Source organism: Calliopsis andreniformis, chromosome 4, assembly GCF_051401765.1.
Source record: "Calliopsis andreniformis isolate RMS-2024a chromosome 4, iyCalAndr_principal, whole genome shotgun sequence".
Taxonomy (NCBI): domain Eukaryota; kingdom Metazoa; phylum Arthropoda; class Insecta; order Hymenoptera; family Andrenidae; genus Calliopsis; species Calliopsis andreniformis.
The window spans coordinates 11,239,443-11,263,062 of NC_135065.1; the positions used below are offsets into that span (position 1 = coordinate 11,239,443).

The 23,620-nt window shown below is 49.0% G+C and overlaps 1 protein-coding gene across 1 annotated transcript in view; it reads right to left on the bottom strand.

Moving 5' to 3' along the window:
• Nucleotides 1-23,620, bottom strand: part of LOC143178232 (uncharacterized) — a 45,257-nt gene that overhangs the window by 4,384 nt on the left and 17,253 nt on the right. Inside the window, exons 2-7 of the mRNA XM_076376762.1 lie at nt 17,096-17,199; nt 7,880-7,927; nt 6,993-7,466; nt 6,595-6,876; nt 5,898-6,500; nt 7-5,657 (exon numbers count right to left, since the gene is read on the bottom strand). Of these exons, the coding sequence (XP_076232877.1) occupies nt 7-5,657; nt 5,898-6,500; nt 6,595-6,876; nt 6,993-7,466; nt 7,880-7,927; nt 17,096-17,177 (7,140 nt within the window). The 5' untranslated portion in view covers nt 17,178-17,199. The remainder of the gene's footprint in view (nt 1-6; nt 5,658-5,897; nt 6,501-6,594; nt 6,877-6,992; nt 7,467-7,879; nt 7,928-17,095; nt 17,200-23,620) is intronic.

The following is a 23,620-nucleotide window of genomic DNA, read 5'->3' on the forward strand; positions in this document are numbered from 1 at the left end:
AGCAACAGTTTCCTTTTCAATTCCAGGAGAAGTTTGTTCTTGCGCTGCCTCTGTTGTTTGCTCTTCAGGGGCAGCTGGACTAGAAGGTTCTTGTTCAGGAGCCTGTGTTTCAGCTGGTTGCTCAGTGGATGGTATCTTCGTCACAGGTTCCTGTTCTGGGGTAGCTGGTGTCTCCGGTGATACTTTCGTTTCCTTTGAGGGAATCTGACTAGAAGACTCTACTTGGACTGGCGGCATTGTAGTCTGCTCTTCAGCTGGCTTGAGTGGCCCTCCGACAGTGGTAGGCTGTTCAGGTTCAACAGGTGTCAGGGTTGTCGGAACTTCCTTAACCACGCCAGGAAGCTCTTCGCCAGCTTCCTTACCAGGTGCGGGAACTGCAGGCGTTGTCTGTTTTTTGGTACCTTCGACTGGTTCCTGTGTAATTGCTTCAGCTGGTGTTTCGGAAACTGGCTGTGCAGGTTTCCCTTCACTTTCCTTGGCTCCTTGCTCGATCATATGGTTATCAGATTCTAACTCAGCTGTGGGTGTTGAATCGCAAGTGTACATCGGGCAGCAGGAGTCTTTGCCAGTGTGTAAAGGCATACAGTTCGACAAATGGCTCGGAGGTGGTGGGCACTGAACCAGATCACACTGAATAATGCTACTTATGCAGCGGCACTGGAGTTGACAAGGATTAACTGGAGGAACCGCGGAGTTATTGCTGTAAGACTGTCCTTCGACGAGACAGTTGCCTTCGCCTGGAATTGCTGCTGGCATGCGGATTGGAAGCTCTGTTGTCAGTTCTTGTTCAGGCGTTTCTGCAGCAATTGTAGATTGCTCAATCGCTGCTTCAGTAGTTACTTTAGGTATTTCTGGAACTACTTCTTCCTTGGTGGGCTCTGCAGTCGATAGTTCTAGACCCTTCTCTGTAACTGGAGCTTGCGTCTCTTTTTCCAGAGGCATTTGCGTTGTAACAGCTTCTTTCGAAGGAGTTACCTCAGTCGGAGCTTCTGCAGGAAGTGAGACTTTTTGTTCTTCCTGTGGTGGTGTTGTTTCGGCAGAAGGTGCTGTAGAGGCCTCAGAAACTGCAGGTTCTGTGGGAGATACTTTAGGCATCTCTGTGCTGATACCTGCTTCTGGCGTTTCAACTTCTGGTTCCTTCGCTCCTTCAGTTGGAACTGCGAGGGTTGAAGCTTCAGGTTGCGATTCTGGTTTCTGAGTTTCTCCTGGTTCCATCGTAGGCTGCTCTGGTGTTACTTTAGATGGTTCTGTAGAAGGTACTTCCTGGACAGAGGGAGCTTCTGTAGATTTTTCTTGAGGTACAGCAGCCTCTGTGCGGGATTCTTCTGTGGGTGCAGTTTCACTTTTCACGGTTGTGGGAGCCTCTGGAATTTCTTTCGAGATTTCGGTGGACGTTTCAGGTACTTCTTTAGCCCCAGTTGTGGTGACACCTTCTTCTACTCCAGGAGCCTCAGTAGGTTGACTCTCAGGACCTTCAGATGGTTTCCCTTCAACCAATGGACCTTCTGTAGAAACCTCTTCAACAGGTTGACTGACGCCTTCTTGAGGAGGAGCAACTTCGGTTGGTTTTGTCTCTACAATCGGACCTTCAGTTGGCTTCTGTTCTTCAATTGCTGTTTCAGTTGGTCTTTCTTCCTCAGCTGGTTTTTCAGTTGGTTTTTCTTCCTCTGCTGGTTTTCCTTCTTCAATGGGGGCAGCTTCAGTTGGTGTTTCTTCTGAGGGCTTTTCAGTTGAGCCTTCTTTTATAACAGGTTCTTCTGCCTTAGGGGGCTGTTCAGTTGGCTTTTCTTCTGCAACAGGTCCTTCAGTTGGTTTTTCACCTTCCGCAGGTTCTTCTGTTGGTTCTCCACCTTCAACAGGTGTTTCAGTTGATTTTCCTGCTTCCGTCGGGCCTTCGGTTGATTTTTCTACTTCCGTCGGTCCTACCGTTGGTTTCTCTACTTCCGTTGGGCCTTCGGTTGGTTTTTCTACTTCTGCCTGTCCTTCAGTAGGCCTCTCGGCTTCTGCAGGTCCTTCAGTAGGCTTCTCTGCCTCTGCAGGACCTACAGTAGACTTCTCCGCTTCTGCAGGTCCTTCGGTAGGCTTCTCTGCTTCTGCAGGTCCTTCAGTAGGCTTCTCTGCTTCCGTAGGTCCTTCGGTAGGCTTCTCCGCTTCTGCAGGTCCTTCGGCAGGCTTCTCCGCTTCTACAGGTCCTTCAGTAGGCTTTTCTGCCTCTGCAGAACCTATAGTAGGCGTCTTCGCTTCTGCAGGTCCTTCGGTAGGCTTCTCCACTTCTGCAGGTCCTTCAGTAGGCTTCTCCGCTTCTGCAGGTCCTTCAGTAGGCTTCTCTGCCTCTGCAGAACCTACAGTAGGCGTCTCTGCTTCTGCAGGTCCTTCAGTAGGTTTCTCCACTTCTGCAGGACCTTCAGTAGGCTTCTCTACTTCCGCAGGTCCTTCGGTAGGCTTCTCTACTTCCACAGGTCCTTCGGTAGGCTTCTCTGCTTCTGCAGGTCCTTCAGCAGGCTTCTCTCCTTCTGCAGGTCCTTCAGTAGCTGGTTTCTCCGTTTCTGCAGGTCCTTTAGTAGATGGTTTCTCCGGTTCTGTAGATTCTTCAACAGGCTTCTCTGCCTCTGCAGGTCCTTCAGTAGGCTTCTCTGCCTCTGCAGATCCTTCAGTAGGCTTCTCTGCCTCTGCAGGTCCTTCAGTAGGCTTCTCTGCCTCTGCAGCACCTTCGGTTGGTTTCTCTACTTCTGCAGGTCCTTCAGTAGGTTTTTCTGCCTGTGCAGGTCCTTCAGTAGGTTTTTCTGCCTCTGCAGGTCCTTCAGTAGGTTTTTCTGCCTCTGCAGGTCCTTCAGTAGGTTTTTCTGCTTCTGCAAGTCCTTCAGTAGGTTTTTCTGCCTCTGCAGGTCCTTCAGTAGGTTTCTCAGCCTCTGCAGCACCTTCGGTTGCTTTCTCTATTTCTGTAGGTCCTTCGGTAATGGGTTTCTCCGCCTCTGCAGGTCCTTCAGTAGGTTTCTCCGCTTCTGCAAGTCCTTCAGTAGGCTTCTCCATTTCTGCAGGTCCTTCGGTAGGCTTCTCCGCTTCTGCAGGTCCTTCAGCAGGCTTCTCTGCTTCTGCAGGTCCTTCAGTAGGCTTCTCTGCTTCTGCGGGTCCTTCAGTAGGCTTCTCTGCCTCTGCAGCACCTTCGGTTGGTTTCTCTACTTCTGCAGGTCTTTCAGTAGGTTTTTCTGCCTCTGCAGGTCCTTCAGTTGGTTTCTCTACCTCTGCAGGTCCTTCAGTTGGTTTCTCCACCTCTGCAGGTCCTTCTGTCGGTTTCTCCACCTCTGCAGGTCTTTCAGTCGGTTTCTCTACCTCTGCAGGCCCTTCAGTTGGTTTTTCTTCTTCACTAGGTTGTTCTTCCGTCACAGGTCCTTCACTTGGTTTCTCCTCTTCTGGAGGTCCTGCAGTTGGTTTTCCTTCTTCAACAATCATCTCTTCGACAGACTTTTCAGTCGGTCTTTCGGCTTCCGCAGGTTCTCCTTCCGCAGGCTTTTCAGTTGGCTTCTCTTCTTCAAGAGATGGCTTCTGAGTGCCTTCCTCTTTCGCTTCTCCCGGCTTCTGCTCTACACCCATCTCCTCATCCTCTTTACGCTCAGTGATAGGAGGTTTCTGTTCCACAACTGGAGCTTGAGTTCCTTCCTTCTCCAATCCCGCTTCAGTAACCGTCTCCTCAGTTGCTGGGGATTCGGCAACAGGACCCTGAGTCTGAGTTTCCTCCTTCTCTGGAACACTCGGCTCTTCTGTCTTCTGTTCCTCTTCAGGTCTCTCCGTGGATGGTTCTTTGGTTAACGGTGTTTCTGTTTGTTTAACAGCAGGTTGTTCCGTAGATACTGGCTCTTCATGTTCCTTCTTTTCTTCTGGGACTTCTTGTGGGTGAACTTCCACCATTAACGTGCCCTCAGTCGGTTTCTCAGCCTCCATCTCTTGAGTAACCGAAGAGGTCTCAACTTCTGGAGCCAGTGTTCCTTGCGAAGTTTCCTCCACTGCAGGTTGTTCACTTCCTTCACCTTCGGTGACAGAAACCTGCGATGTGCCTGGCTCTTCAACTTCAGGTGCTCGAGTAGTAGCTGGTTCCTCACTTGGAACTGGTTTCTCTGTCACTTGTCCTTCAGGTATTTCTGTACCAGCTTCTGGTTTCTCACTTGGTAGAGCCTCTTCTGGTGCAGGTGTTGCCTGTTCCTCCTTAGGCATTTCTTCCTTTCCTGGAGCAGGACTAATTTCCGTAGGTCCTTCTTCAACACCTGGAGTCTCAGTAGACTGAGCCAAGGTAGGTCCAGTTGTTACTTCCTTACCCTCGGTAGATGGTTCTCCAGTAGCAGGCTGTTCTTTTGGTATCTCAGCAGCAGGAGTTTCAGCTGACGCTGGTGCCTCAGAAACTTCCCCTGATTCTTCTGATTCCTCTCCTTCCTCTGATTCCTTACCATGCTCTTTCTTAGGAGGTACTTCACTCGTGGCTTCTTCAGAAGAGGTTTCACCTGATGTTTCAATAGTCAGTCCCTTCGCTGGCATTCCTTCCTCAACAGAAATTTCTGTTGACGGTGGAGCCTCAGAAGCTGGAGCCTCAGTGCCACGTTCTTCAGGAATTGGTTTCTCAGTTTGTTGGGTCTCTTGAGGTGCCTGTTGAGTTGAGAGCTCTAGGCCAGCTTCAGTAGACTGAGGAACAGCTGTTTCTTCCTTCTCCTCAGGAACAGCAGCTTCAGTAACCGGAGGAAGACTTTCAGTCTGTTCTTTCTCTGGGCTTATAGAAGCTTCTTCTGGTAACTCTACTGTAATTGTTGTTGCCTCTCCCATCATTCCCTCCTCCTTGGAAGATACTGTTGAGGGTGGAAGATACGTATGAGCCTTTTCAGGAGTTTCGGTCACAAGACTACTAGGTACGTGGAAGTCTGGAGGTTTCATGTCAACGTAGCCTTCTGTCACTTGAATCTCAGGCACCGATTCCTTGTCCTCTGCTTTCTTTTCAGGCACACGATCCGTGATAGAAATACCAGTTGGACCTTGCTCTGGAATTACAGGCTGTTCCTCTTCTAGATATGGTTCTGTCACAGCTTCCTCGCTAACTGATGGTTCCTCGCTTGGTATCGCATCCTCCTTCTTAGGAACTATGCCAGGTAATTGCACAGGAGCTTCGTGGTCGTACACTGGCTGTTCTGGTCTTGACTCAACACCTTCTGTCACTGCTGGCTCTTCAGGAGAGATGCTTGCTAAAGTAGGCTGTTCACTTGGACTAACCTCTGTTGGTTTTTCCTTTTCTTCTTTCTGGACTGACGGCTGTTCCGTGCTTGGAACTTCGTGAACAGGTTTCTCAGTAGGAATCTCTGCCTCAGGAGTCGCAGGCTTTTCTGGTTCTCTTTCTTCAGATCCCAACCTATTCAGTTCCTCTTCTGGTTCTGTAACCATGCCAGGTTCTGCTCCCTTTCCTGCTTCTGTCACCTGTTCTTCACCCTCACTCTTAACTGTAGTTACTTCTGCCTGAGGAGGAGTCTCTGTCATTTTTTCTTCACCTGGAAGTTCTGGCGCTGGTGTAGATCTCTCGGCACCTTCTGTTGGCAGCTCTTCTTTTGGAATTGCGGCTTCAGTAGCTGCTGGTTGCTGTTCCAAAGTAGTTACACTTTCTGTCGGTTTTCCTTCAGTCACACCTTCTGCCTTCTCAGTGCTGGGCTGCTCGGTTGATTGTCCACTTGGCAGTTCTGTAGGCTGTTCACTTGGCAGTTCACTTGGTTGTCCGCTTGAAAGCTGTGTTGGTTGTTCGCTCGACACTTCAGGTGGTTGACTTGGTAGTTCACTTGACTGACTGGGTTGTTCTGTCGGCTGCTCAGCTGGCTGCTCACTTGGCTGACCACTTGGCAGTTCACTTGGCAACTCAGTCGGCTGACTACTTGGCAGTTCAGTTGGCTGCTCCTTCTGTGGCATGCCTTCTGTCTGCTCTTTCTCTACCATCATTACTTCGGTAACTGCTTCTGGTCCAACTGTGGATCTTTCTTCAGGCTGCTCCTCCGATTTCGGCGAAGATTCTGGGATTCCTTGGGGAACAGGAGTTTCAGTGATACCTTGAGTAGTCTCTTCTGCAGGCTTGGTAGCCACCTCTTCACCCTTTTCTTCCTCCACTGGAGCCTTGGTGGCTTGACTTTCTGTTGGCTTAGTTTCCAAGCTAGGCTCTGTAGCAGAAACAGGTCCTTCAGTCGGTTCAGCTTCCTTCTGAGTTGTTCCAGGCTCTGGAACTACGGTTTCTTCTCCTGGAAGAGCCTCTTGTGGCGTTTCTTTCTTAGGTTCTTCAGTAGATGGTTCTGTAGCACTCTCTGTGCTACTTTCCGCTTTGTGAACCTCTGGAATAACGTTGTCGTAGCCTGGGAAGGACTCTTCTGTCGTTCCAGGGATTTCCTTTTCTACCTCTGAAGGTACTGTAGTTGTCAGAACCTGTTCCTCAGTGGATTGTTCCTCGCCTTTTGGTACTGTTACGAGTCCACCTTGTCCATCTTCATCTGCGTAGAATAATTATCAATAAAAAATTAGTTCTACTACTCTTCCCTTCCACCAACAAATAAATATTTAAATTAAAGGAAAAAGGTTTCTTACCGCACTGGTACGTAGTCGGACAACATTTTCCTTCCGGTGGTGGCAGAGCAGTGCAGTTCTTTCCATGCGTCTGCATCGGAGTTCCACAATTCTGAACAGCGCAAGCGATGTCACCTCGGAAGCAGTAACAATGCTGACAAGGTTGCGTCGAATAGATCAGGTCACCATCCTCGTACACTTTGCCTTCGTGGTAGCACTGTGGCGTCGCTCCAGGAGCTATCGTCGTGGTCATAATGAGGCCAGGCGTTGGTTCAACCGTCGTTGCAAGTTCCTCGTCGTATTCTATTTAGACATCGTTTTTACAATCACAGAAATACTCAATACCTCAGTCTACTAATCTACAAAAATTCCCGAATTTCCAAGTGGTCCAGACTAAAATGAATCCCCCAGATGCTTACCGCAATTGTATTTGACTGGACAACACACTCCAGGTTGATAGACTGGCCTGCATCCCGCCACTCGCAAAGTGCACTCCTGCATAACGCAGGTGGTCCTGTTCCTGATGCAATAGCAGAGCTCGCAGGGGTTCTGAGGATCGATGGGCAGTTGGGCGCCATCGGCGTAGAACCGATCGTTCACGTTGCAACCGTAGTTATCGTGGAAGCCGACTGCAGAGGAACCGGAAATCGCTGGCGCGCTGGTCGTCGACGTCAGCAGCTGCACTGGCACCTCTGGGCAAGTGATCACTGGGCAACATTGGTCTGGACGCTTCTCCACCGTGCAGTCTTGGCCGATCGCCTTGGTGAAGGGACAGACCCTGAGGTAGCACATCAGCATTCGGTTGTGACAGGTGCAGTTTAGGCAGGGCTCGTTTGTGATGATTCTGTCACCCTCGTCGTAATGTTGGAAGTTGTAGTAGCATCCTGCCGTGGCTGTGGGTAGCAGGATTTAATGCAGATGATTTCAATGATCATTGAGTTCATCATGGATTCAATACTGTTTTTTTGTTTATGAATTTTTTCTTGGCAGAGTGGGTAATGTATTATGTTTCTAAGGGGGTGTAGAGTTTCTGTTTCTTTTGGCGTTTAAGACCATTGAGTCGAATAGAATCTGTATCAGAGCTTTACAATTCTATGCTGCGTGCCACAGTTTACGATCGTGTCGCACGATAATCGGTTTGCGCCGGACAGCTTTAATATTCATCGACAGGATCGATTGGAAGCGGCGTGAGAGTCATTGAAACGGCACGTGTCTGTTCGACGGCGTTACAATTAACATCACATCGGTGTCGTTTATATTGATTACGAGTAATAAACGTCAGAAGTAATAAGCGTTCTGTACATACCTCCATCGTATTCTGCGACATGTGTGGTATCGTGGTCATATACTGGAGCTGTAACAAACAGAACGAAGTTTTTATTCTCACTATCCATGTGCAAGCAATGTAGATTAATTATTGAAACTTCTAGTGGTGGTAAAAAATCTTCAAAAAACACATTTCTACTTTTACATGCACAGATGCTTTCATGTTTCTCTCAATTAATTCCTGAACAAAAGTTGTAATTAAGAAGCATGGAATTCCACTTCGTGTCTGTGTCAAAAGGATTACATCTACTGCCAAAATTAATTATCCTCTTCAGGAGAATACCTCAGTTCTAAAAAGTTCTAAAACACCAACTCTATATTTGTCCCAGGTACTACGACGTGTCTCTTAAATTAGCGCTAAATAATTTTCCCAGGGGATAGAGTAGCAGAGCAAACTCTGTACTGAAATAATTCGAAGGCCTCCATTTCCCATGAAATTCGCAGGGAAACGAGTCGTGTCTCTGCCGTGCGCGCAGTTTATCATAGTAATTACCGGCGGGATGCGTTTGTCCGGAGGGTGAACCAGCCTTAACAACGGAGTGACTCAAAGCGTCATATGGCGCGAGCGTACGTGGGCGAATTCTCGTTAACACCCTCGCCCCCCGAGTCGAACGAATTGTATGGCGAGTGCACGTGGAATACAGAACTCTCTTTTTCACTCTCTCTTTCAACCGCCTTTCTTTTCTCGCCCGTTCCCTCTGTCTACGATCCGCGCAAAAACACGCGCGCGTGCAGACGCATCCAGCCCAATCGTAGCCGACTCCATTCTGAGCCACGTTCTCTCCTTGCTCGTGCCGTTTTCGCAATTTCTTTGGAACTGAAGTGCCCCCAAGAGTTCGATTGTTTCTCTGAAACGCGACACGCCACCCTCCGACGATTCTACGTGCTCGCCTAACGAGAATCTCTCCTCGTGGATACGCTCCCTTTTCTACTTTCCAAAGGACGAGTTAAATTGTTTCTGATGGTTCAAAATTTTTCTGAACTTTTAGCGAGGCTCATTTCGTGTCGTACGAGGTTCAAGATCGTCGTGCCCTTTTCGAAAGTTTGACGTGGCTTTTTTTCTTCGAAAACCGTCCAGGAACTTCTTGAGATGCAAAAAACGTCTCCGTACGCGGATACGTGCATTGCGAGGCGAAGGATTCGAATGTCCAGTATAATCCTTTCATTGAATGTACTGAGCTTGGCAGATTTATTACGAGCCAACGGATACGGTTTGCTAAATAATATTCTTCGCTTCATGACAAGTTAAGTCACTCAGCTAACTCTATAACTATTCAGTTGAAAATTCAATCTTCAGAGAGAATCCAATTACAAAATTCGAGAAGAAAATTGAAATTTGAATTACTCAAAAAAAAAAAATTAGGAACCACTGTGAAAATCACCCTGACCCACATACGGGTCATAGAACCAGCTGTTACAAATTTCTGAATTTATCCAACCCAAATTTCTTCTTCAAAACACTATCCAAATTAAAGTTATCTAGATGTATACCATATCTAAATCCAAATTATTTTCATAAAAAAAAAATTTCAGATACTTAGTCCAACATTGATCTACATAAAAAGCCCCCTGAAAGTCCCAGAGACTAAGCAGCAACACGTCCATAAATCGGAAGTCGAAGGCGCGAGGTTTGCAATGCAAGGCGCGTGCATTTCCGCGCGGTGCCCGCGGAGCACCGCGCGGACATTCGTTTCCGTGGGCGCATCGGTCGTCCGCGAATCAGCATTCCACGTCGCGGGGCATGCAGCGGGCGGCGGTGGTTTCCAGCGAATTGAATTGTACTGGGAAGCAGTGGCGAACTCCGTGAATGGAAGAGCCATCGCGTTGTTCCTCGCGGGTCCCACGAACGGGGCCCAGCCGCGTGCCTCCACGTTACACGGGCCCAGCACGTACGTGCGCGCGCATCGCCGGGCCGCGTCGCGCCGAGACGATTCTTGTCTCGCGCGGTGCCTGCGCTAAATTATTGCGCCCGTTCGGGGCCCGTTCCGCGTCGGCCCCCGACGCTTTTGCCGAGGTGTCGGCGGGCCGCGCGTGATTACAATCTCGTACGACTCTCGAGGAATAATGCCGCGGGCGGATTTATCGCGAGTCACGGAAGTTCCACGTCCCGACGACTGGGGATCGATCCGTTACGTCGTCTGCCGCGCAACAGGTGCGAAGAAATCGGTTTTTGCGCGGGCGAACAGCCGGAGAATCCTAGAGCACTTAGAGTGCTCTTTTTGCTCGCGGTATTTCCTGCGAGGCGAGCCTCGTTCTTGGACGATCGAAGAACTGCACTCGTTTCTCCACGGACACGATTCTAATCGAATCGGAGATCGATGAATTAAATGGTATAAATTGACGGGTAACGGGACTGGGAAGCGGTAAGAAGAGTGTAAAGCGTTTCTGCTGGTGGGGAGACGCGGGCCACTGTCGAAGAAAGCGAGTTCCGGTATTCCGTTCCGCATGGCGTCACCGATCACGGAATTCCAGGATAATTCCTGTAATTAAGCAAGGACAATCGAGGCTTTAAGGCCTCCAGCTGCTTATCGTACTCTGACAATAATCGCGATCTCGCCTCGAGGGACGAGTAAAAATTCTTACATTTGCATAGGCGGTAATCGAGGACAAATCTCGCGCGTCTTGGTGACTCGCGTGAGTCATTATTGTATAAGTCGGTATTCAATTATCTTTCTGCTTGGATTGTCTACTTTTTTCTGTATCTAAGGAGGTCGTGACCTATATGCATAAGCAATATTTTATGAATGTCAGCTTAAAGTGTGGGGTCGATGGACATGTTTAGAATACTGGGGACTAATAATTAGCTACTCTTTTATAAACGTAATGACCGATGCAATCTGCCTATAAAGCAAATCCAGCAGCTGCTCCAAAACTAATTGACTCTCCCCGATACCAATCACCTCAAAATTGAACTCGTCAATGAGACCGATTACCTTCATAAACGCCAATCTAACTGCTAGCCTTCTCTCAAAAGGATACTTCAGTCATTTCTCACTGTCCGAGTGATTAGACGACGTTGTAACGCCACGAGGTCGAGAATAGGAAAGAGAAACGATCGGGCAGCGCGCTGGGGGAAAAGAGGAGACAGGGAGCGAGGCGAGCGCGAGAGCAAAGTCATCGAGCACGCGTTATGAAATCATCCCTGGGCGGCCTTGCCTCTCGCGAAAGTTCATTACCATCAACCGCACACGCTCCGATGAGCAGCTGGCTCCCTGCTCCTCAGCGCGTATCGCGTGCACGAAATTCTGCACTACGTGTCTTCCAAGGTCGTGGTTTGCCTGAACCGCAACCACCGTCGCCGTGAAGGAATTCTCCTCCCGTGGCGGCGATGAAAAACACGATGGAACAATTTCGTTTCTCCTCTCCTTCCTCCCTTCGCCCTTCTCTCGCTGGCTCGGATGAAAAGGCTCGTTACGATGGAACGACGAATCTCCAGGGCTCGGCGAGAATGGATCTGCGGTTGTCTGAACAACGCTCTTTGTTAAACACTTCATCATCTGGATTTTGTGCTCTCTGGAGTTGCTCGAGGGGAAGAAAATGAGATGTAGGAGATTCTTGGTAGTGGAAGGTGTTAGTGAAACGAGGTCTTTGGTTCGCTGAGAGATTAAGTGAGGCTAGAGGTAGAGAAGTGGTCGGAGAAAAAATGTCGAAAAGGGAGTTTCTCAATAACTATTTTTTTGAGCTTAGGATGAGAGATGTGGTTCAACTGGAATTTCATGCCCAAGTTTCTTCAGGCTTCCTCTAGTATCTTCCAAGAGAAATTAAATCTATTAAAGATTTTCCTGTAAATAGTACCATTTAATTCCTAATAACCCCTAAGTCTTCTTGTCACAAATCCAACAAACTCCATGCTAATTTAACACTAAACCTGTCAGACATCTCTATATCATACTCCAATAATCCAACCTCCTGATTCGTCTCGTTCGTTTCTGCTGTGGGCTTCTGTACGAGGCTAGATTAACTCATCCACGGCTGCCATTTACAATTCAGTATGGTGTTTCCTACACGCTGTGCACACTAGCAGATCAACGACGGTAGTAACACTGGCGCAAACGATGATCCACGACACCTGTTCTCGCGTTTAGCGCGAGGGAAATTCAAGTCCCCGTAATGAGTCGGAAAGTATCGTCGTTCATGGTCTTCCGACAGTCAATGTCAATGTCAGCGGTATCGAGTGGGTTGCGTGGAGAGAACTTGGCCGACCGGTTCTGTCGTAATACGCTGGTGCTTGGCTGGAACTGGCTGCACTGTTTCGAGGACAATCATAAATTATCTTGTATTTTCAATCGAGTTCATTGCCACTCGCCGTGTTATTGGAAGGCAGCCAGGGTCGCTAGATCGATAAAGAGAAAATGGCGTGTGGACAGCTGAGCATGATTGTGATTCTTTATTGAGTAACTGAAAGGCTATGCCGTGAGACGGAAATTATATCACGCTCACTTCGTATAAGCTGATTTATGCTTTTCTTCGATAGAAGAGTTCAGACTTTCTAATATTCAAATATTCTAATTTTCTATTCAGTCATTGGTAATACTGCACAGTAGAAATTTCCTTGCACCCAAAGCACTGCCCATCCCACAGGAGATCCTGCAATCTCGATTCAGACAGATAGAAGCGGCTCGTAGGGAGCCTGTCCTAGAGTCTCCCAAGATCTCGGATGTCAGGCTGACAACATGCCTACGAGGAATTAACACGATTATTTAATCCATGTCACGGCGAAGTTGCACCCACCCGTTCCGTTATACCATCGTCGAATGACCGCTGCTGACCTTTGTAAGTAGTCAAGAAAGCGTAGAAGACCAGAGTAGGGAGGGAAGAACACAGGGAACGCGGGAGTGGAGTCCTCTCGCGAGGTACCAGTTACAACAGGTCCTTTCTATATCCTCTTGCCTCGCGAGGTCCTTTCTTTTCTCATCGCGAGACTCGTTTTACTGCTGACGACTGCTGATGTCATAAACGTATGATAAGGAACAAGATTCGCCGAGAGAATAGTGTACTATAAACGTCCTTTAACACTTCGACTATCATGTTATTTTCCCATGTTCTTCATGTATTTTTATCTATACAAGCTTGTGTCACTGAAAACAGGAACTTTCATGATTCAGTGACGCATTTATCGCTTTACATTACTAACAACTATTTATTGATATTACATTGCAGTTTACTTGCTGTAGGCATATTAAGAAGATACTTGAGAAGTCTACGATGACAGTCAACATGTCAATCGTTTTATTACCTCGCAGTTCAGGGGGTTTAGATTTCGCTATCAGACAAATGACTGAATTAAAACAAATCTGTAATATTGTAAAATGTTTCGCCGAAGTGAGATGAGAATTTGAACGCAGATCTTCATGGTAGCTCCACGTGGAATTCAGATTAACAGCCTCCGAGTTTTTGGCGGTCGTTTGCAGCCCACGCACGGTATGTCCAAGAGGGTTACGCAATCGACACGCAAGAAAAATAAGGCGTTAGGAAAACCAACTAATTATGCGGGAGTGTTTGTACAGGCACGGTCCCAGCGTGTACGTTTGCTAATGGGACTTGACCGCTACGTTTACCTTACCGCTCCTCTACACGTTCCGAATTTTAAGTACCAGCCGAATTCGTTGCTCCTCGAGCGTTCAAGGGGCCGCACTGGCGCGTGCAAAATTCAAAGACAACGTTAGACTATGATAATTAATTATTTCAATAACGAGGAGCGATGAGAGTGCTTAAACAAGGGGCTCTCTACGAAGCACACAAACCTGAAGGTGTTTGCTCGACTATAGCCGACATCCCAGCAGTATTTGCCTCACAAATGTACATAGAAGTTTGAAATGAACGAGAATCTCATTAAGTTACGGTATCGGTGGGTAACAGCTGGGAGAACCGTTTCGGTGACTGGCGATTTCGTCAGAACTCAGATTAGATAAATTGAGTGCGAGGTAATGGTCCTTGTCAGTGGTTTGCTGCCTGGACATTCTACAGTTTTAGTCTACCAACAATGGTTTCAGATCCTTCTATAAAAATACGAGAAAATTGGGGCTTCGTATGAACTTCGTGTAATTGTGAAATATTATTAATCTTGGATATACAATTCATCTAATACGATTTTGTTTTATAAACTGATTACACCCCGCCTACTTCAACATCTCACGGAAGTCAGCGATGCCAAGTTCCCAAAAAAGTTCCACGTAATTCCTCTGAAGAGGAATTCCAAGGATTCTCATCTCAGCCTCCCATCCGGCAATATTTTAAAGAAGCGTAACTGGCAGCGTGACACGTCGCCAGCCGAACGACTCTCGAAACATAACGACACTTCGGCTGGCATTAAGGCATAAATATGGAACGTCTCTCGGGGGTCAGGTGCGACGACGTGGACCGTAAGTGGGCAACGGTGAGGCACGCGGTCAGTGACATCCCAAGCGGTCTCTTCGGGGCTTACAGGTTTGACCAGAATTCACAGCATCACGTGGATGCAGGCAAGCACAGGAACCGCTATTCGTGCAGCTGTGTCGCCTCAGCGACGCGCATTTTTTCACCTCGACCCAGCCCCGTTCGATCGCCTTCGAGGATTTCGAAATCGCGACCAGTCGACAGAGGAATCGACTTTCCTTCGCGTTTTTGCTTTCAGTGGACGTGGATCGATTGGTCGGCGAGCCAGGATCGTCAAGGCTCGATGGATTCGGTTCATCGAATTCGACCCAGCTCTCGAGGTGGGAGCAATTACAGTTGAGTCAGGAGACAAGAATCACTGTGGCACGAAGCTAACGAAACTTCTTGCCCCTGGACGATATGTCGGGTGGATATCGATTCTTTCTTCGAATGCAAACATCTGTCAGAGTCGATCGGGGCTGGAAGAAAACCAGGGACAGATAGATCGATGGGATCGAGCACCTCGAGACGGTAGCTCGCTCGAAAGGGAAACTGCTCGCAAAAAGAAGGAAGACAGTGACGAGAGCGCCTCGTGGACAAGATCACCTAGCGAGTCGCTCGGAACAAGAAGGAAAGGGTCGCTCGAGGAATTCCAGATCGCTCCTCGTCCATTTATCCACACCTGCTGGTTCGTTGAATTAGCTGAGGCCAATTGTCGATCGCGGCGAGAGGGAGGGGGCAAAAACGACGCATCCCCAATGAACTCTCATTGAGGATGCAACGTTTTTGCACGTCTCTGCTTTCGCGGTAACACGCTGTTCCCAGAACGATCCTCGCCCTATGCGTCGGGGAACAGGATCGATTCTGGGTTGGCGTTGATGGATCGTGTCGGGGGATGACTAAGATCCAGGAAGCAATCAGCGGAGTTAATATTTGCCGCGCGGATTTTTCGTCGAAGCTGAACGATGCACCTGGTATGCGCTACGGGGTGCACATGACAATGAACACCCGTGAGAAGCTTCATAGAAATTCCGAATTAGACGCCTGGCTTGATTGGAATTCGGGCGGAGACGGTGCTCGACATTGTGGAACGGGAATGTGACTCGCATGCTAATACTCGACTATAATTAGAGGAGCTTAGGTATGGAAAATATGAAACTGCGTGTGGATATGAAAGTAGTGGGTGGAAAGATTGTAGAGGATGCTCTGTCCAAGACAGAAGCTATCAGAGGTACCTAAAATTGCAGCTGTAAAATAATTTCTTAGTGAAGAAGCCGAAGAGGTTGAGAGAAAATTTTGAACACTGGAACAAGGAAAAATGGTAGTATCTGTTGCTGAAAAATATTATGAAACTATATCAGAGTTAAGTACCTTATGGGAGTGGAAATATTATACTTCTGGAATTACGAGACTTCGAATACTCTAAGGGTACATCATTACAAAATAGTTTCACTGCCTCCTATCTTCATACTGCTCCAAAATCCTCAAACCTCGCCAGCTCAAGGCTCGAGCCCAAGCTAATTCTCATATGCTGCGACCCAGCACTCGTTTCCCATGAACTTGGCCTCGAGTTTCGCCTGACGCAATCGCGATGCAGGTGAAAGTCTTCCTGGCTTTTCGAAACAATTTCCAGTGGCATGCTCCTACAGGGGCACGAGCAGGGACAACTGATCGCTCTCGATCCGTTCATCGACTCTGATCGATCTTGGATCGTAAAAGCCGCAGACGGAGAGAGGAGGAGAAGAGAGAGAGAGAGAGAGAGAGAGAGAGAGAGAGAGAGAGAGAGAGAGAGAGAGAGAGAGAGAGAGAGTCGTACGTAATTCGAAACCGGCTGGACGTAAACGGAAGAGGCCTATGCGATACCTCGAAGAGCGTGGCTCGTGATGGAGAAGACGACCGCTTCGGGGCGACCTGTGAGCCGTCGAAGAACGAATATGGTCTGCCAAGTCCATGGGAAAGCATCTTGGGCCCGAGACGTGGCCGGTGCCAGAGGTGAGCATTATGAGGTAAGACTGTTCTCCTCGGATGGGAGGGGAAGGACAAAGATAGGTTCGATGTCCTGACGGGACCTGGCTCGGCCCATTCAGATATTGACCGACCGTGTTAGCCCTCCTGGCTGTTTCGAGAGGGAAGATGCGAGAAACTCGACGCGATGACTGATCGTCGTGACTTTTATATTCGCCTTTGGTGTCGATTTTTGGTAGTTCGTTTATGCGCGCTGGAGATATTAGGTACAGGATGATTGATTGGGCAGGCACCTTTTAAGCGAGGGCGGGACAACTTGGCGAAGGAAATGCTGTATAATTTGTTGGATTCTATTCTCTTTTTCTGATAATATCTCCCGGGGAATTTGATGAACTCTGACACTTGAAATGACCCTTGTGCACAGTTGTCTTGACATAGGGCTGTAAGCTTGAAAATTGCAGAAGAGGAGTTATCCTTTAACATCGACCCTCTCAACCTCCACTCGGAAGAAATTACCTACACTCTCTGTCTCCGATTACTGTCTTGTCATCCCCGAAACGACTATTATATCTCAGCTGTTCCTGAACTAGAAACTAAAACTGATCAGAGGCATTGCGATGCCACGACAATCCTGAGCTTTTTCACAGAGATAAATGGACGAAGAATAGGAAGTCCAGTCGAAAGGAAGGTTCCCGTCGGGACTACTTTTTCATGCTATCTCACGTACACCTGTTCGCTGCCAAATGAGTTACGTTTCGACGCGTCTGGCGTGTTAGAGGCGTCGAAGCAAGACGAAAGAGAAGATAAAAGCTCCGTCGAACGAACGAGTTCCTACATCTAAAGGAACTTCTGTCGACGTGTTCATCGAAGTACTCACCAGAATTGGATTGCGATGCCAGTAGAACAGCCAGACAAAATATAATCCCGGGTCGACAAGGCCCGGCACTCAAGGCCGACATGTCGGCGCTCTTCTTCCGTTTCCTGAAACCAACGAAAAATGCTGTTAGTCATCTTGCTTTCCTTAATTCCTTTCTCTCTTACCGAAGAAATATTTATTCTATAAGCAACGACGCAAGTACAGAGGCTCCAAATTTTCTTAAACTGTACAGTTAAGCATTTGCAACGTATTGGTACTAAATATCGCTGAGGAAGATGTCACTCAAATGTGTTCCGAAATAAGAAGCAATTCCCAAGCTCATGACACTCATCACGTCCAGCAAAAATAGCCTCGACAATCCCCCCATTCAACGAAGGCTAAGAATACTCGCAGGAAGATCTTCGATCGCGTTTTCTATTATTATCGCCGCGTTCCTGGACTCGCAAAGTGTAACAAACCATTGTGCGCTCTCCAATGAATGTTAAGGCCGCGTTTATCCTGTCACGTGGTATCCTAGCGTAACTGTCGACCTGACAGCTGAACGTGACGGTAACCATGGTCTGGAAGTGAGCCAAATCGCATGCCTTCGCACTTTGACCGACCATTTCTCGCGATATTCCTGCGCGGCGGTATGCAGATCGACGAGTATGCTCGTGTATTTCGGTGTCAGATGAGAGAACCCGCGGGCACGTGTCCGTGTTCACGACGTCCGCCCACACACGAGATCCTCGCTGAAGGGAATTGGGATTCTTCAGGATTACTCCTCCCTTGGGTAATGGAGGACAAGTGGAGTGACGAGGGTAGAGATTTCAATCTTTTATAAGACAGCACCTTGACCTGGAGCTGTGACCGAGTTGAGAATAATTCGTTAAAAAGGAGCTATGGTTGCTACAACCTGCAAACTTCATCTTTCAAGATAATTTCAGAGGAATGACTTCGCGATTTTTTCTAAAAAATCCACTAACATAATTTCGACATCTATTTCCTTAGAATTCTAGTATCAAAATAAGTATCCTTTTCTAAAGCTTCAGTCCGTCGAAAGGACCACGCACGCAAATTCCAACCACCTGTCGCTGCAGGTCCACGATCCATGCCTCCTAGAAGGCAAGGAACCGGCAGGTTGACAAGGGTCGCGTGTAGAACGAATTACGTATGTCGGGAACGAAGTTCATAGAACTGTCGATGAGGAGGGGAGGCCACGGAGAGGGGGTCAGCGAGCGAGAGGAAAAGGAGAAAGAAGAATCGACAGGAAGAGATGGTGGACTTTGGTGAAGCCGGCGCATACCAGTTGCGACAGCGGCTTAATACAAAGGGCCACCGAGATAAAGGAGCGTGGGCAGTTTCTCTTCCAGCCGTCGACTTCATCTTCTCCCCGTCCGTCGTTGCTTCCTCCGACGGCCGCGTCTCATTGTGATCAAGAGGAAGGAACGCGGCCCGTGACACCTAAGCTCGCGCGCCCGCTCGTTAACGACGCTGCTAAAGTACACGTCGGCGTATCGTAATGAATCTCGCCGATGCTCGGATGAATTTCTTGTAGTGTTTTCGCTGCCGCGAGCGCGGGCCGAGGAGTCGAGCCTGGTGGCTAGAGACCGCCGAGAATCTCCCTTTGGCACTCGACGCCCCGGCGAAATCCGCGCGTCATTGCGTATTCAGGATACGGCCCATTGAACCGAGGAATTCGGTGAATGGGTATGAACGCGCATTGACAAGTGTGCACGCCTCTGCGACTCGCTCAAGTATTCGCTCGTGAAGAGCACAAGGTACTTCATAGGCCTGTACCGAGGCGATAGAATTTGCGCGAACCGAAGGTCAAGCTTCTGGAATACCCCGAGCGTTTCGATCCTCCGCGATGCGGTGTCTGAGCAGTGAAAGGTATTTTCTGCTAGGATTTTCCTGCGAGCTTTCAATCTGATGATATTATTGGTATTCTTGTACCGACATAATTTTTCTGGTTTAGTATCTCTACGATTATTAATAGTAGAAGGTAGAGCTACTATCTATTCTAATTTCTCAAACAGCTGTTCTTCGTTCAGCCAACATACAAGCGTAATTCCGTGATTAAAAGGGCCACTGCTTTCTGTCCGCGCCTACTTCCTTCGAAATTCAATGACTCCACGTCCCATTGTCCTATTATCGCATCCCTGGCCAGTGTGTAGGTTCGTTAACACACAAGCAGCGTTACCGTTGACAAGCTAGAGAAACGGCGGGCACACCCACGCGCTGTGACACGTCGTGAATGAAAAAGCGAACGAGGTGGTTTTAGTCGCGCGGCGACAGTGTCCCCGTCACCTTTTTCTTTCTCGGTTTTCCCTTTCTTCGCGATCGCCGTTCGCGTCGTCGATTCACCCTGATTCGTCGCGAAGCCGCGTTACTTTCCTCGTTGCAGGGCAGCTCCGCGCTGGCCCGCACTCCTCGAACCGCGACTAATTTCACTTGCGCTCTCGACACGGCCGTGCCGCAACCTAAAGGCCGATTTCACCGAGCGATACGGATCGATTCAGACGGACGTCGACGCTAGGAGGTGCGTAACGACGCAGACAGAGAAGCGAAATGGCACCGAGAGCTATAAAACGGGGCTGCGCAAGCGATTTGCTCGATTGGAATCTCGAATGCTCAAGTTTATGGCGCGCGACAAGGTGCGAGGGTATAAAAGCCCCGGGGGAATGGTGATTGTAATTCGATGGCACAGGTTGCACCGACGATGGTATCCGAATTAAACTGTACTCGATCTTTCTGCTTTTCTATCTGTAATTGGGTTTTAGAGCGATGATTCTACATGTTTGCACAAAATGAAAATCGAGGCTTCGCAGCTTTGTTTTAGTGGCATTATATGGCTGCAAAAACGTCTAGAATGCGCGTGAAATTGTCTGACTTGAGACTCATTCCACTGCCAGCGGGCGTTAGCCTGATCAGACACAGCGCCGTCAGTAGAATAAGTTCAAAGTCAGACACACTTCAATATCTTCATTCCCGTCATTTTACCTCTGTACATAGATTATCCAGAGGTATACAAGTAACTTCAAAGAATATTCTCACATCTTTTAAAAAATGGTTTACACAAAAGAATATTTCTTTCTCGATATCGAATGCACAGTATTGCCCCACCAAAAATCACTGTCTAATCGCCGCAGATCAGCAGACCCTAAATTAGCCTCTAATGTCGTAATTTATTAGCAGATCGAGGGCTAAGGAGGCCAGTTAGAAACCACAGTTAGAAACAACAGGCTGATAACGATCAACGAGCCTCGGTATCCCGGGATAACAGCTGTTCGCGCGATAATTGCCGCAACATAGGAGTTTGGCCTGAGTATAAGGTGTATAGCTAGATGCACCCACGGGTCCAGGTGAAATGGGGTGCTGGTGGCAGAGGTTCCGTTAGAGAGGCCCGCAGGCTGCGTTCGTTTACCATTACCGTGGAACGCGGAATATGATTACCTTCACCTGGGAACAGACTCTCCTCGTATCCCCTCCGGCGCGGAGACCGTGGGCGAACTTTCCGCGGCGGATCCTGTGTCCCGGTTCGTCCTCTCGATGCTCGACGATGTTCCGCGATTAGCTAAAGACCGACCGTCCCTGGGCCCCCTCCCGCCGCGACCAGCCGCGCACGATTTCCGATGTTAGCAGGCCGTGAGATCGGGATCGGAGCCGGGGTAAGAGCGTGGACGACAAACGAGCCGATACGGCTGGAGCGGAACGAGGCGACGCGCGAGGGCCGTTTACGCGTGCAGCTAATTCGATTTCACGTTGCGTGTTATGCAAATCCGCCGGCCGATTCCAGCGACGAGCGTTCGATGCTCGCGTGCATGCACCACGAGGCGCGTCGGGACTGGTCCCGGGGCTGGGAAATGTTGCCGCGATAACGCTTCCTCGAGTGGTCGTATCTACTAATTGGAACATTTCCAATAATTCAAGGGGAGCTCGTCGCCCCGTGAGAGCCTTCCCTTTATCTCCTTCCGTCCTAGTTGTATGCAAATCGACGATCCCGAGAGCGCTCGATCGACCAGTCCCCGCGGACGTCGCTCAGATTTTTCCTCAGGCTGTTATCGTACAGGTATAACGGTGGTATTTCATATAAAGGAGCTTAAACAGGTCCGCGGGGACGGTGACAAGACGCGGATCGGTCACTTCCGACATGGTAATACGCCGAACGAGTATCGTACCGACCAATGACTAACGGACCCGTCCGCCTTTCTCCTAAAAGGCAGACTGACCCGTTGATGCTTCAGCCTCCCGAGGAGGACGCGAGATTCGACGACTGGAGAGTCGATAATTGACAGTCGGGGCTTCCAGCCTATCTTAAATCCTGCGCGGCGACCGGTCGCTGGCTTTGGTGGTGCCCCTAATGCGTCCTTGGGAACCTGCTCTGTCTACTCTTGCCTGATCAGCCTCTGTGGTAGTAATTATTCACCTCGATAAGTGGTAATTGCTCTCGGATAAGGTCATCGAGCCTTCACGCATAGTCCTCTGGATGCATTAGAATTCTAACAGCGCGCAACGGGATCGAGGGAAATGCTGGTGACACGAGTCCCTTCGATATGAACGCCCCCCTCGCGTCCCAGGCCTCGAAAAGTCACGGAACGAGCTGCACGCGATGCAAGAATCTTGGCCGAGGCGGCAAACGAGCCGCGCGGGAGCAACTGCGTCGTGATCTGCACGTTTCAGTTTATGGGTGCAAACGGGGTCAGGGATCACGGGATCAGCGCGGAGGTGGACACTTCTAGCCGAGGCAAATGACGTTATGCAAATTACAAAGCAAACTGTGAAGATCCCGTGACCCTGCTACCATTAGTCGAGCCTGCCACTGACGCCTAACCTTCTACTCATGGGAACCGTCCGCGTTATTAATTACTGCCATTCATTCCGTCCCCTTTGCATTCGTTTATCCCCCTTCCACGGTTCTAGCGGGGAGACTGGCCCAGAGGAAGGGCCCTGTCTGCCCTAACCCCTAGAGGTGACTTCCGCGTGCCGTGCTACGAACAGTTCCAGACTGGTCCCCGAGGCCTACCGACAGGTTGACGGCCAGCGGCTCGTTACGCGATCATCGGCGAGCAATCTCCACACGAAACGAGCCGTTGCTCCCTGGGGAACTGTACTTGGTCCTTCATTCGACGCAAACGAGCGATCCGAAGCTGGTTATGGTCAGCGCCTGGGCAAAGTGCTCGTTCAGATTGAAAGTGCTATCTGATCCTCGGGGTGATGGTACTTGTCCGCGGGACACGCTTCAGCGGGGAGAGTTCATTTGTTTTGAAGAATTGAAAGCTGGAGGAATTGATGTTCTAAATCATGTGTCAATCCTTCGGTTCCCATAGGTCACAGGCTACTTTTTATTTGCCCCACGATTTTAACTACGAGAACCGAAGGATTAATAAGGACTATTTGTGTCTGTCCAGAGAAGTCCTCTGGAAAGTTTGCTCTTAATGCGTTTCAGAGTACTTCTCGCGCACTACGGATAGCATCTACCTTTACCTCTAACTGTAAGAATAGGTACCGTTTTTAGGTAAGACTGTATGATGAATTTCTAAACAGCTCATGCCAATAGTGCAAATTCTGAGATCATAATTCTAAGATGGAAACTAAGTATACACACAGTGAAGCGTGCGATCACGTATCCCATTGAGTATCAAATGGCATAAAACGCTGTAGGAAGGAAAATGGTCGCGCGGCGATCCTCTGAAGCGTCGATGTAAGCGAGGATGCGGCAGATATTACCGGGTAGAAATCATTAGCACGGGCTAAAGCCGTGGAGGATCGAGCGCTCGACCGTGTTTAGAACTCTCCGCGAGGCGATTATATTGCAGGTTAAGGGGCTATCGGGTATTCATTACGCCTAATGACCTCTCGAAGCGGCGAGTGCTTTTGGGCACGATGGAACGATAGAACGTGAGGCGGCGGCACGGCAGAGAGAGGATACTCTCTCTCGGAACAACGGGGTTCGATTACTCAGGGCCTCGGCGTTCACACGAGGGTGCTCGAGCAACAGGTCGGGCATCATGTACAACGGCCTCTATTTATAGATCTACCTGAGCTAGAATTACGTGGGGTCGAGGATGAACCTCCCGACTGACTCCTCGTCTTCACCTGAATCCACGCAGCCGACGCCGATGCTACCCTCCTCGGCCATATTTGGTTCGTTCGCACCGACAAATCGCGTTTCACTCGCTGATTCTAAGGAATCCGCCCCGATCGACCGGTTCTGCCCTTTCTCCCCCCATACGCCTTTTTTCCTATCCACTGTGTCGAAGACTTATCGGTTTCGTGGAATTTTAGCTTCTTTCTGTTATGAACTTCAGCTGCTGGACTTCGTCAGTAAGGTAAATGCTCCAGTATCTAAACCTGTCAGATGTGGAATGTCCCAGTAAGTGAACAACCTAAACCTGCATGTCCCGATACTTGAATTATGAGGTCCCAGTAACTGGTTTTTATTTTTAATTAAGTATGCTAAAAAAGGAGCTCGAAGTGTCTTGTTTTTTCTGTAGCTCTTTGAGTTCGCCCAGGGCGATCCTCGGCTCAATCCTTGGCTCCAGA